The sequence below is a fragment of the Ammodytes marinus genome, assembly GCF_949987685.1.
Source record: "Ammodytes marinus genome assembly, chromosome: 19".
In the NCBI taxonomy this organism is placed as follows: domain Eukaryota; kingdom Metazoa; phylum Chordata; class Actinopteri; order Uranoscopiformes; family Ammodytidae; genus Ammodytes; species Ammodytes marinus.
Window position 1 is genome coordinate 13,948,542 of NC_137223.1, and position 12,416 is coordinate 13,960,957.

Sequence of the window (12,416 nt, forward strand, 5' to 3'; positions counted from 1 at the left end):
TGTTTTGGTGCAAATTGCACTGAATTGTAGAACCATGTACAGATACACAATCTGCAGCCAGATGTTCTTGCAGGTCTTTGGAGGTGATCTTTGGGTTGTGTGCAACCATTCTCACAATCCGCCGCATATGCCGCTCTTGTACTTTTCTTGGTCTGCTAGACCTGGGTTTAACTGCAACTGTGCCTGTGTCCTTCCATTCCCTGACAACGTTCCTTACAGTAGAAATTGACAGTTGAAACCTTTGGGAAAGCTTCTTGTAGCCTTCCCCTAAACCATGACAATGAATAATCTTTGTTTTTAAGATCTTTTGGGAGCTGTTTTGATGATAGCATTCTGTCTCACTTCTGCAGAGAGTCAAAGAGAAGTGGAACTTGCATTTAGGCACCTAAAATACATTTTCTCATGGTTAAACAGACATTTCTATGAGGTTCAAGGCTTAACAACATAATCCAACCAATTTTGTGTTTAAAGTCATCAGTTTTACATGCTGTTACATGCAATAAAATCAGCAAGACCACAAGGGTTCCCATATTTTTGCACAGCCAGTTTTTCACATTTTATTTAATTTCATAAAACTAAATACTGCTTTTCAAAAAATCTTTGTTTGGAAAACATCCCAGTACTTAGCTGTTCCTGGTAAATGAAAGACATACCACTTTTATCTTTTTTGTGTGAAAGCAGAGTCAATTATAATGCCGGCTGAGAGGGGTTCCCAAACTTTTTCATATGACTGTATGTGAGGGTTAGCTGAAAGAAAAAACACACAAATAGTGGGTAAATTGTGGAAAATAACCGCAATAAATCATATTAAAATATTAACACATTTATATTTCTGATTTTGCTGTTGCAGCAGTGAGTACAAATAGTGGTTGCTCCCATTTTATTTAACAGTTTTGATAAATGTCATTTTTAGGTGCATAACGGGAACTAAACGGGCTCAGACTTTCGCAAGAGGAAGTGTTTGCAATTCCCACTTTCAAGGAGACAAGTTGACAACAAGACGTGCAGTAAAACTGCCTATATAAAGTCAATCGTTTATGAATTGATCGCAGTGGATCTGTTGCCTCAGAAGAAATAAATTGCAACAAACCGTTTTATAAGGTAAGACAATTGCAAGAAATCATATTTTTGACATAATCTTTTTTTAAAGCTGAAAGTGTCATACAGTACAAAGCCCTAATAGTTTTCATAAGGGCATATATTGAAATGTACAGTATATCTACAAATTTGACAATACAGACCTAGATTATTTTGAAGCATAATCCAGGTCTTCTGAAGCCAAAGGGTAATTTACAAATTGCCAAAATGTTTAACCAACACTGAACATATTGAGATTAAATGCATGACATGTCTTTTCACGTTTGAATATGAATATTTGATGCCAGGATTAAAATTTTATTTAGACATGCCACTGCCTATAACGAGACATATATTCAAGATGGAAGTATAAAACTGAATACAAAATAAGACTAAATTAATAGAATCAGACTGTTAACAATAAAATACATTGTATTTAACATAAATTAACATATTTCATAAAGTGACATATTTGTATCTATGCCCAGTGGAAATGCAGCAAATAATCAGCAAAGTGGCCTTTTTGTTTAGGATAGATTATGTTCCTAGTACACATTCAACATAAAAGAAATGCTGCTAAACACAAACAGAGGTGGGAGGGGTTCAGCATTTGGAGTCGGTGATCAAATTCTCTTGACATTGACCATTTGTTCATAACAACGCTCCCTTTGATCTACATTTCCATCTTATTTTTTCTGCACCTGATAATTTTCCATGTCCATAAATCAGTGTTATACGATCATGTATCTCCCCATTTTATTTTGTTAGTTCGGGTTTGATTCCTCATTGAATATAATGTAGTCAGCAAATGGTAACTTAGATATTGTGTAAAGAAAATAAAATCTCCTCTGATCCTCCGTCTTTAATGATTGATCAAAATGTCAACATGCATCCAGGTTGCAGTCCAAGTCCAGGCAGTTGTGCATAGGAATTATTGGATCTGTATACATGGGACGTCTGTCTTTTGGATGTTTTAAATGTATTGTGCCTTTATTTTTAAGTAGCTGGCAAGATTTTTTTGATTTACAACGGTAAGAGGTTTTATTCAGCTTTTCAGACTTCAAGAAAAATAATTGGAAGGTTTTCTTACGGAAGACCAATGAGGAATAAAAATATAATTTTTTTACTGTTCTTTGTCAGGATTTGACCACTTTAGAAGACACAATATGATCTTCATTTCTGCGGGAAAACTACATTTTGTTTTTTATTTGTCAATAGGTGAGTTTATGTTTTTTCAATCTGAGTTCTTCCCTTTGCTTTTTTTCAAATGTTCTTCCTTTGATGAAATTATGAAGATAAAAATGGATGTTGGAATATCTCCAAAGCTTTATCCTAAATGCCAACAAATGTGAAAAATTCCTATACTGACTGTTATGTGTTTATTGGACACTATTGTTTTTATTCATGATAAATCTCTGGGCTGTCGTAACATATATATTTTTTGTTGCTTTAGGTCTACTGAGCCTATCACTGCTTACAGGTCCGTAAGTTCCATTTATGTTTACCTTTGCATATTATTCAGATATTTACACTTCTGATTTAAAGAAAAGGTGACTTGTTTTCTCAAACTATTGTTTTCTTGGTGCCAAGCTATTGTGCTTTCTTTATTCATTTCCAGAATGTGAGAAAATCCGGCTGGTCGGGCCGTCGCGTTGCGCTGGTAGAGTTGAGATCTACCACAGCGACAGTTGGGGAACGGTGTGTGACGATATGTGGGGCATTTCCAACGCTGAGGTGATTTGCAGAGAGTTAAAATGCGGGACGGTTCTTGAGGCCAAAACAGGCGCCTATTTTGGATCAGGAAAGGATAACATCTGGCTGGATGATGTGCAGTGTTTGGGTTCTGAGTCTTCCGTCTTCAAGTGCCAACACAGCCCCTTCGGGGAGAATAACTGCGGTCATAGTGAAGATGCTGGGGTTATCTGTTCAGGTATGTCTGGGTTAATTAACTTATATTAAAAAAGTGATGTTGACTTAACTTGACCAAACATTCATATTTCATATAAAGTTGAATTACCAGTAGGATACTACTCAATTAAAGGTGGAGTCAGCGATTCTAATCCAAAACACTTTTTTTCAAAGTCAGTGAATATCTATAGGCCTACTCACCTTCTGGTATCATGTCCGTACTTTGAGTGCGCCGAAAAAAAAAGTCTGGTGTTCATACACACCCCAGCCTTTTTTGGTTTGTAAACAAAATGTCGGAGCTAGCCCGTTAACACTTCTCCAACCAATCAGCTACAAGCTTAGTTTTTTATGTTAACAACAATGCTGTTGGACAGATAGTTAATGACAGCTGTTGCTAAGGCAAGGCGCGTCTGGGGGCTGGGCCTCTGACGGAGCAGTAAGGGGGGGGGGGGGGGGGGGGGTATTTGTTTTGGTGGTCAGTTCACATATCAACAACCTTTATCTGGAATACCTGTCTCCACCTTTAAACATATAACAAAATAGTACACTGTATATTTGTTAAAGGTATTTTTTTTAAGGAAATGGAAAAGGAAATGTGCTTATTGGCATTATCGTGAACAGTTGAGAAAATGTATCTCATATATGTCCCTTAAATGTAGTGCTACAGCCACAGCTTAACACAAAGAGTTCAATTATCGAATTTACACAAACAAGATATAACATGTTAATAAGTAAGCTATTAAAGACGCTGGTTGGAAGATTCTGTCACATTGGGTCAGAGCCAGGCTAGCTGTTTCCACTTGTGTTCAGGCTGTAGCCTTATCCTTCTTTATTAAAAGTGTTATCCATCCTCATGGTCTAACTTCTCCCCAATAAGCTTATTAGCCTAAATGTCAGAAATGTTTGCTTTAAACATTAATAAGGCATTAACATAAACATCACAGATAGGTCACAAAACCATGCATTGCAAGTTTGCAAGTTCCTTAATTCGTATTGAGACCAGGAATGTGGAACTGTTAAGACAAATTGGGAAATACAGAAATTGTGAAAAGGAGCTAACTCAGCATATAACCTATAGCAACTAATCATAATATTGCATATTGTGCTAAAAAAATAGAATGATTTGTCTGCTCACAATTTGTTTCTCCATGTTAGGATGATTGCTACCTCTTGTGGCGATGTAGTTGTGACAGAAGCCTAGCAGCATGGTCAGCACATGGCAGGCTGCTGCAAATGTAAAGTGCAAAGGGCAGAAAGTGATTGTATATTGGAACAGTTAAATCTGTTAACAGGGTCACCCAAAGGAAAATAGCTGTTGTCCCAGTGTTTTGGTGAGCCCTGGCATCTGGGAAGTAGCTCAGTATACGTCATCCAGATGGGGGGTTTAATCCACCCCAACGTCACCTTTCTCCCCTTTTTTGGATGGACGGAAACATAACGGTGGAGTCAGTCACTTTCAGGATGGCGACGGCCCGTATGAGGAATTTCGGGCTTTTCTCTGTTGAAATGGATGGGTGACGTCAAAGTAGCTATACACCCATCTGTAATATACAGTTTAGGGCTAAAGTGAATCGTTTCAGACAGAGGCTGAAAAGAGGCGATTTGGTAGATATACTTGGTGTTACATTTTGCGTCGCCTATAGAATTTAAATGCAGTTTTTGGGAGTTTGAACAATACTTTGCTATGTACATTTTCACAATATTAATCAGCAAGGCCTTTTATTTTTATTTTTTTCACAAAGGGCTTTGGGCATGGATCATTTGGCGGAGATTACACGTTTTTACACACAATCACTTATTCCACATCGGTTGATTTCATTTGAATTTCTGTCTCCATTTGCAGAAGCTGTGAGGGTTGTCAATGGAAGCAATCGCTGTAACGGCAGAGTGGAAACCTTCCATGGCGGCCAGTGGAAACGGATGTGCAACAATGAGTGGCGGCTGGTAGAAGCCAACGTGCTGTGTGAAGAGATATACTGTGGCACTGCTCTCATTCCGGATGAAGTGCCATATTTTGGAGAGGAACCTAACATGCTTGGAGTCAAAAGCAGCTGTTTAGGAAATGAGACCTCTATCTCACAGTGCAGACTTGAAGACTTTAAAGAGAACTGTGTTGATGCTACTGTCTTCTGTTCAAGTGAGTCACCCATGTGCTCAAACTACATCAGTCATTTCTATGACGAATTTACATGGTAATACTAGGCTATCTGTTTTTAGATGGCTTCTTAATGAAATGGAAAAATCTTTGAGTTTTTTCTTCTCTACTTGACAGACACTAAACCAATCCGGCTGATGAACGGGACTAATCGGTGCTCTGGCCGAGTGGAAGTCTACAATCATGGACAGTGGGGAACAGTTTGTGATGACAGATGGGGCATGCCGGAAGCGGCTGTCACATGCCGAGAGATGAACTGTGGGAGTCCCCTCGCAGTCAAGTACAAGGCCTTCTTCGGCAGAGGTAAGGACCGCGTTTGGTTGGACGATATGGAGTGCACTGGTCATGAGATGTCCCTTTCTGATTGCCCGCACAGGGGTTTTGGAGAAAACGACTGTGATCACAATGAAGATGCTGGTGTTGTATGCTCAGGTAATACTTGCTTTACTTTGTTTACTTTGTTGCTAAAAAAAGAGCATTTTAATGTAATCATAAGAAAACATAGAAATATACAGTAAGAAATAAGTCAATATATGTGCATTACAATACAAAACAACTGAAATGGGATCTATAATGCAAGAATAGCATAAAAAGGAATATTTGATAAAATGTGCATGCTAAATGCATCACCAATACCAGAGAATACCATAGTATTAAAGTTATTGTAATCCACCACTTCAAACCAGTCACAGTGCTCCTTTGCGGCTTCTCTTTTTGTGGCTTTTCTTTGGTGAATTACCACAGTTTAGCAGTACAATCTGTTCTCCTTGCCACAAACGCTCACATCTAAAATGCACAAGTAAATACTGTATGCCATAACTGGAATCTTAACATTTTCTTGAGCAATTCAAATGGACTTGTTTTTTTACTGCTTGTTTTCCAGAGACGGTCAGATTGTCTAACGGGACTGACCGCTGCTCTGGCAGATTGGAAGTCTTCGACAATGGCCAATGGGGGAAACTTTGTAATGATAACTGGAGCATTAAGGAGGCTAACATAGTGTGTGAGGAACTCAGTTGTGGAGCTCCAAAAGTAGCCCGAGAAAGCAGCAGTTTTGGTGAAAGCAGACTGAGAGCCTATACAAGTAGATGCGCTGGCAATGAGAGCTCGATCAGCGAGTGCACACTTCAAGACAAGACAGGAACATGTGAAAGTATTTCTCTTTCATGTGCAGGTAAGACACACAATTTATTGGGTATGCTGTTGCACCGTTCAGCTAGAATAGCAAAAACAGGATTATGTTAGCCTATTTGCATTAGAGCTGGTTGAATATTTAGTCTGATGCTTGCACTAGATTAAAAAGTGGACGAGCCATCGGAAAACAATCATTAATTTAAGTCTACCACCTAAAGTGTTTAAAGGGTCAACTGAGAATAAAGCTGGCAAGGTTACATAATCTTTTTTTAAACTAAACTATTAAATTGAGTACACTTGACAGTCCATATAAACCTTAATAGTTGATAATGTGACTTAAGCTGGTGACTACTTTTCACACGAGTCGACCTATCCTCAGGTAGTTCACCTCTCAGGCTGGTCAATGGTACCGACCGATGCTCAGGTAGAGTGGAGCTTCTGCATGACGGCCAGTGGGGAACAGTGTGCGATGACGAGTGGGATATCACAGACGCTCAGGTGGTGTGCAGAGCCATGGACTGTGGAACAGCCCAGACAGCCAAGTCTAATGGCTTCTTTGGTCAAGGCACGGGAGACATCTGGATGGATGATGTCAGATGTATGGGTAATGAGACCAGCCTTTTGCACTGCAGACATCCCACCCTCGGGGAAAATAACTGTGGCCATGGCGAAGATGCGGGCGTGGTGTGCTCAGGTATGTGTTGTGTTATTTTCTCTTTGTAAGGATGTTGTTTACTTAATGAATGATGAACATATTGTAACTTATTGTCAATTTTATATTGTATCAGCAAGCATTTTAGTTTTCTTTCGTTTCCAAACACCATCTAACGAGTTTGGTCATTTTCTCTCATTTTCTCTAAAGCTACCATTAGACTGATCAATGGGACTGACCAATGCTCAGGCAGAGTGGAGTTCCACCATGGTGGCCGTTGGTCACCAGCGTACAATATTAACTGGGGAATTAATGAAGCTAGAGTGGTGTGCAGGGAGATGAATTGTGGCGATCCCGTCAAATTCTCAGGATCACTCGTTCAAGATGAAGCACTTAGTGGGTATACGGTTAGTTGTAACGGTGCAGAGAGCTCTCTTACACAGTGTACAGTGAGAGACCACGTCAGGACCAGCCGAGATCGTGTCGAAGAGGCAACTGTCGAATGTTCAGGTAAGATTTGGGAGTTGAATCTGAAATTGCAACTCCCCTTACTTACTCTGTATGATAAACTATTCTTGCAAAGCAGATTACACTAATCTGCTTTGAGGGCGATTTTGAGGCATCTGTGTTTTTACAAATTTGTCAGAAAAATAAATACAAATTGAATATGATTTCTTTAGGTTATTAGAAAGTTGACCGTAAGAAGTACACAACTGGACTGTATGTGCTGTTCATTCATATAACAACTGTCATTACCAGGCAATGTGAGGTTGGCCGATGGGGCCCATCGTTGTGCTGGAAGAGTGGAGTTCTTCGACAAAAACCAGTGGGGTACTGTGTGTGGTGATGCCTGGGATGTGAGTGATGCAACAGTAGTGTGCAATCAGCTGGACTGCGGGAGGTCTCATACGATAACTACCACTGATGAGCTAGGCCAAGGCACAGGAAAGACCTGGATTGAACAAATTGAATGCAATGGAAGGGAGTCGACACTGGCGCAGTGTCCGCAAAGGCCATTTAGAACCAAAACTTGCAACATCACCTCAGTTGCTGGCGTTGTCTGCACAGGTAAGAAAAGGGACACAAAGCTTGTTTCTGCATATCACAACTTTTAATCTCACGCCCAGTCCACTTATGTTGTGTTTTAGAGTCTTTCAACAACATTTTCAGCACAAAATGCATATACAATTACAATTATTAATTTTTAGTTTACCTGACTTGGCAGGAAGTCTGGAAGTCCGGTTGGCCAACGGTAAGGATGAGTGCTCTGGCAGGGTGGAGGTCCGTGATGGCGACGCGTGGAAAACAGTGTGTGACACGGACTGGACAAAGAGTAAAGCAGAGACGGTGTGTCAGCTGCTGGAGTGCGGCCATGCAGTGAACACTTTCGGTGGTGCCCATTTTGAACAAGGCAATGGATCGGTGGTGGAGGCTAGTGGTTCATGTTTTGACAATAAAACTTCTCTTAAGCAATGCTCACTCAAAGGTTTCAGAAGCTCCAGCTGTGGGCATGAGAAGGATGCTGGTGTGATCTGTACAGGTAAGGCCCCTGAAATGATGTGTTAAAAATGCTAACATGCAGTTAGACAATGGTACAACAATCAAAATTCTGTTAACACATGCCAAGTTAAAACTATGAGGTGGGGAAAAAAAGTGTATTCAATTATTCAATCAAGTGCAAAATCATGGAAATAGTTGGACATTTTGATAAATGCAATCTTTTGCTTTGGTAAAAACAGTTAGATGTGAAGATCGATACCCCTGTAACTTCAAGTTATTATTTGGATAGATATCTATAGATAGATATTAGTAAGATAAAAGATTATTAATATATGTTCTTAGATATCAAAACTATTGCTTTATTGTTTCATTTGCATGACAAAAAATGTCATATATAACATATAAGTTATTTTCCACCTTTCCCAAACATTTCCCCTTTTTCGATGTAGAAATAAACTTCTGATATGAAAGTAATCTCCAAAGACAATATGCAATGCAGTTACTTTGTCTTTTAAATGTATGTATATGTTTATTGTAACACACATGTGCATTTCAAAAATGGGTTTAAATCCAATTAGACTTTTAGAATGGTATTTAAATGCATGTCTCGCGGACTGTCCTGTGCATTTGGTCTCCTTAATTTCTGTTTTCATGTGCAGCGCCAGTTCGGTTGGTCGGCGGCTCAGGTCAATGCTCCGGCAGAGTGGAGGTCTTCTATAAAGGCCAGTGGGGAACTGTGTGTGATGATGAATGGGAAATGCCCAATGCCGATGTGGTATGTCAACAGCTAGGCTGCGGTCATGCAGTCTCTGCTCCTATTTCTGCCAGCTTTGGTAGAGGCACTGGTCCAATATGGCTGGATAATGTGGAGTGTACCGGCCAAGAGATTTCTATCACACAATGCACTCATCATGGTTTTGGAGCAAATAACTGTGGGCACGGTGAAGATGCTGGTGCTGTCTGTCTAGGTAAGAGGCCTGGCTCTTTTATGAACCAACAGATGAAGTCATTACCTTCCCAACCTGTATTAGATTTGAAGCTGTGTTGCCTGTCATGACAAAACAAACTTTCTGATCTGTTTCAGGTGCTCTAGTTAAGCCCCAAATCACTTTGAGTCCTTCTCCAGAGGTACACTGGGGGCAAAAAGTTGAAATCACCTGCACCATAGTAACAGAACACTTGGGCGGCACATTTGTCCTGAAGAAGAGTCAAGGATCATTTGAAATGGAAAAATACTCGGACCACGAAGCAGCAACCTTTTCCTTCCCTACAGTTGACTTCAGCCAGAGGGGATCATACTTCTGTGAATATCACAAGAAATTGTCCGGTCAAGTTATCTATTATCCCCAAGGAGAAACTGCTGACCTCTCTGTCACAGGTCAGTAATTATGTGCTTTGTTTGTCCATTTGAACGCAAAAAACAAGATTGCCAACCTGTTTTATACAATGCTCTATTTCAGTTTCTAACAATCTGTCCCTCTTCTGCAGTGGCGTTGGAGACTCCCAGCATCTCCCTCTCCTCCCCTTATGCCATGGTGATTTACAGCCCTGACAAAATATCAGTCAAAAAAGACAGCAGCTTCTCCATCACCTGCTCTATTCATTCCAAATATCCTGCAGGTGTCTTCTATTTGACAAGGTCTAACATCACCACCCATGAATCAGAGCCAGCATTTAGCCACTCTGTCTTCTACCTGGCATACTTTGAATTCCCTTCTATAGATTTTCAACAGCAAGGAGAGTATACCTGTGTGTACAGGATCAACATCTCCTCTATGGCCATCTGTTCGGCTCCCTCTAAGGCACTCCAAATCACTGTTGTTGGTAAGACCCTTGAGAGTTTGATTGTCTTTCTTAAGTTATTTTAGATAGCTTTTTCTCCATTTCTAACTATTAAACATGACATTTTAATCCTTACAGCAAACTCATCCTCTTCAGTTGTCTCGGGAGTTGTGATAGGGATAGTGCTGTTGCTACTCGTGCTGGTTATAGGTTACTTGGTTTGGAGAAGGAGATGGCGGGCTGTTGGTAAGTGGCTGACATACACTTTTTAAATTGTGAAATGACTGTAATGTGCCTTTGTTAAATGTTGTATAATGTGTAAAGATTGTTTTAAGCCGCATCAATTAATATTTTAATACTATCAATAGAAAAAATACTTTGTGAAATGTGCAGCTTGTGGTGGCAGTCCTACTGATGATTATCCCTCGCATCTGCAGTTCCAAGGAGCTGTTATCAATCAAAACGCTTTATATATAGGGACGTTTTCAGTGGCTAAAAGCAAGATATTGTACATGTATCTAAAGTGGAGTAAGCTTAAAAAACACCACAACACAAAATGAATGCTAATTTTGGATGTAAATGTGCGGACCTGCTAACTGGTAACACCTGTGTATGCCTTGGTGCTCTGGGTTGCCCCTGTATTTTTTGAAAAACTTACTTCAGCAAAACTGCTGCAGGTAAACTTCTGTTGTCATGCTCATGTTACTCTCACTTTTCAGGTACCCTGGTTCAGTTCAGTAACAGGTTTGGAGGAGCAATAAAACATGACGACACTGAAGACAGAAGCAACGGAACATTCGAAGGAAGGTAGGCTAGTAGAAACCGAGAATGTAGCTGATGTATTTTCCCAGATGCATATACTGTATTTCATTTTAAATCACAAAACTTCCTTGTGATTGCAATTGTCACACTTCTTATCGCCCACAGAGACCGCAGTCCCCAAGTGACTGAGCGTGGACACAGAAGCGTCATGCAGGACAAGATTGTTGAATTTGATTCTGGTAACTCTGTTGAGAAGGTCCCTGAAGACCTGGCTGGGAGAGTGTGTTATGAGCTTGAACCGCTCGTACTCTCGTAGTTAGAGAGTGACTCAATTAAAACAACCTTCGTGATGGGATTTCACTAAATCCAAAGAGCATTATAACACTGGGTTGAAAAACAGTCTTTTACTGCTCTCTCTGGTGAAAGTCTGTAACACCTGTTACCATACCCAGTAGTGATGTAACTGCGTACTAACACACAACCTGGAGTACACTTCTACATCATGGCAGCAAAGTGAGAAGTCAAACCGCTGGAGGTCTGAAAAAAAGGTTTTAAGTTGTACTCTAAGGTAGACCATAGGAACTGTTTTAAGTGTTTTAAAACCTCCTTAAAAAATAAAAGAAATTATTCAGAAATCAAGACTTTGCATTTCCTTATATAGATGCTGTGTTATTTGCTTAAGAAAATTAAGACCATATCATTTGCAGAAATTGAAACGATATGTGACGCTTGTGCTAACTGGTCCACTTATTTTCATACTTATTCCTGTTGTGATTTTTATTTTTTCCATCAACCTGTTGTAAGATACTGATGAAAATGTTGAAAACCTCTGTTGTATGTGAGTGCTGTTCAATAAATTTGTAATTCTTACAAAACTTATACCATTTCCAAGGAGTTTTTTTCTGTTTTTCAATCTAGTTTACACAACATAATAGCATTCTGATTAGGTAGCAAATGTGCTTAAAACAGCTCCCAGATACAATAGTCCAGGCATTATATAACCTGACCTCTCAAAAATTGCAACAGAAACCATTCCAACTGTTTTTGACTCATGACTATGTAATAAATAACATACTAAAAGTCTTAAGGAATCCAAGTGGTGGAAAGTTATTTTCTAAGGGGTTTCTTAACCATACCTTTATGTCAATTTTCAGCTTCCTAAAGTACTGTTTTATGGTAGAGGGGATATGTGCAAAATTGTTAACCTTTTCAGAAAAGCTTGAAACTTGGTACACCTAGTTTGGGGCTCTGAACATTTTCAGATATTAAGCCATTGCAAAATCGAATCATGGTTGCCATGGCGACCATTTTGCTTTCCGCCATAGCCTAATTATGCATTTTTCATCATAACTCCTGAATCAAACATAATACCACATAACTAGTGATGTCTAACCCAATGTTTTCATGGTCAGGGATTACTATGATACCACATACAACATCAGAAAC

The 12,416-nt window shown here is 39.6% G+C and overlaps 1 protein-coding gene across 3 annotated transcripts; it reads left to right on the forward strand.

Annotated features, from left to right (window-relative positions):
- The first annotated feature begins 979 nt into the window (after positions 1–979).
- LOC307266334 (scavenger receptor cysteine-rich type 1 protein M130-like) lies at positions 980–11,849 on the forward strand. 3 transcript variants are annotated; one of them, XM_080048324.1, is made up of 17 exons: positions 980–1,101; positions 2,218–2,295; positions 2,531–2,557; positions 2,696–3,007; positions 4,829–5,122; positions 5,258–5,572; positions 6,024–6,314; positions 6,654–6,968; positions 7,137–7,436; positions 7,686–7,994; positions 8,152–8,466; positions 9,086–9,394; positions 9,511–9,804; positions 9,915–10,250; positions 10,347–10,454; positions 10,928–11,015; positions 11,136–11,849. In XM_080048324.1, the coding sequence occupies exons 2-17, from the start codon at positions 2,244–2,246 to the stop codon at positions 11,284–11,286; spliced, it is 3,816 nt and encodes a 1,271-aa protein (XP_079904450.1). In that variant the 5' UTR covers positions 980–1,101; positions 2,218–2,243; the 3' UTR covers positions 11,287–11,849. The 3 variants fall into 3 exon arrangements, with proteins under 3 accessions (XP_079904450.1, XP_079904451.1, XP_079904452.1); XM_080048325.1 differs by lacking the exon at positions 980–1,101 and adding an exon at positions 2,028–2,108; XM_080048326.1 differs by lacking the exons at positions 980–1,101; positions 2,218–2,295 and having other exon boundaries at positions 2,531–2,561.
- The last annotated feature ends 567 nt before the right edge of the window (positions 11,850–12,416 follow it).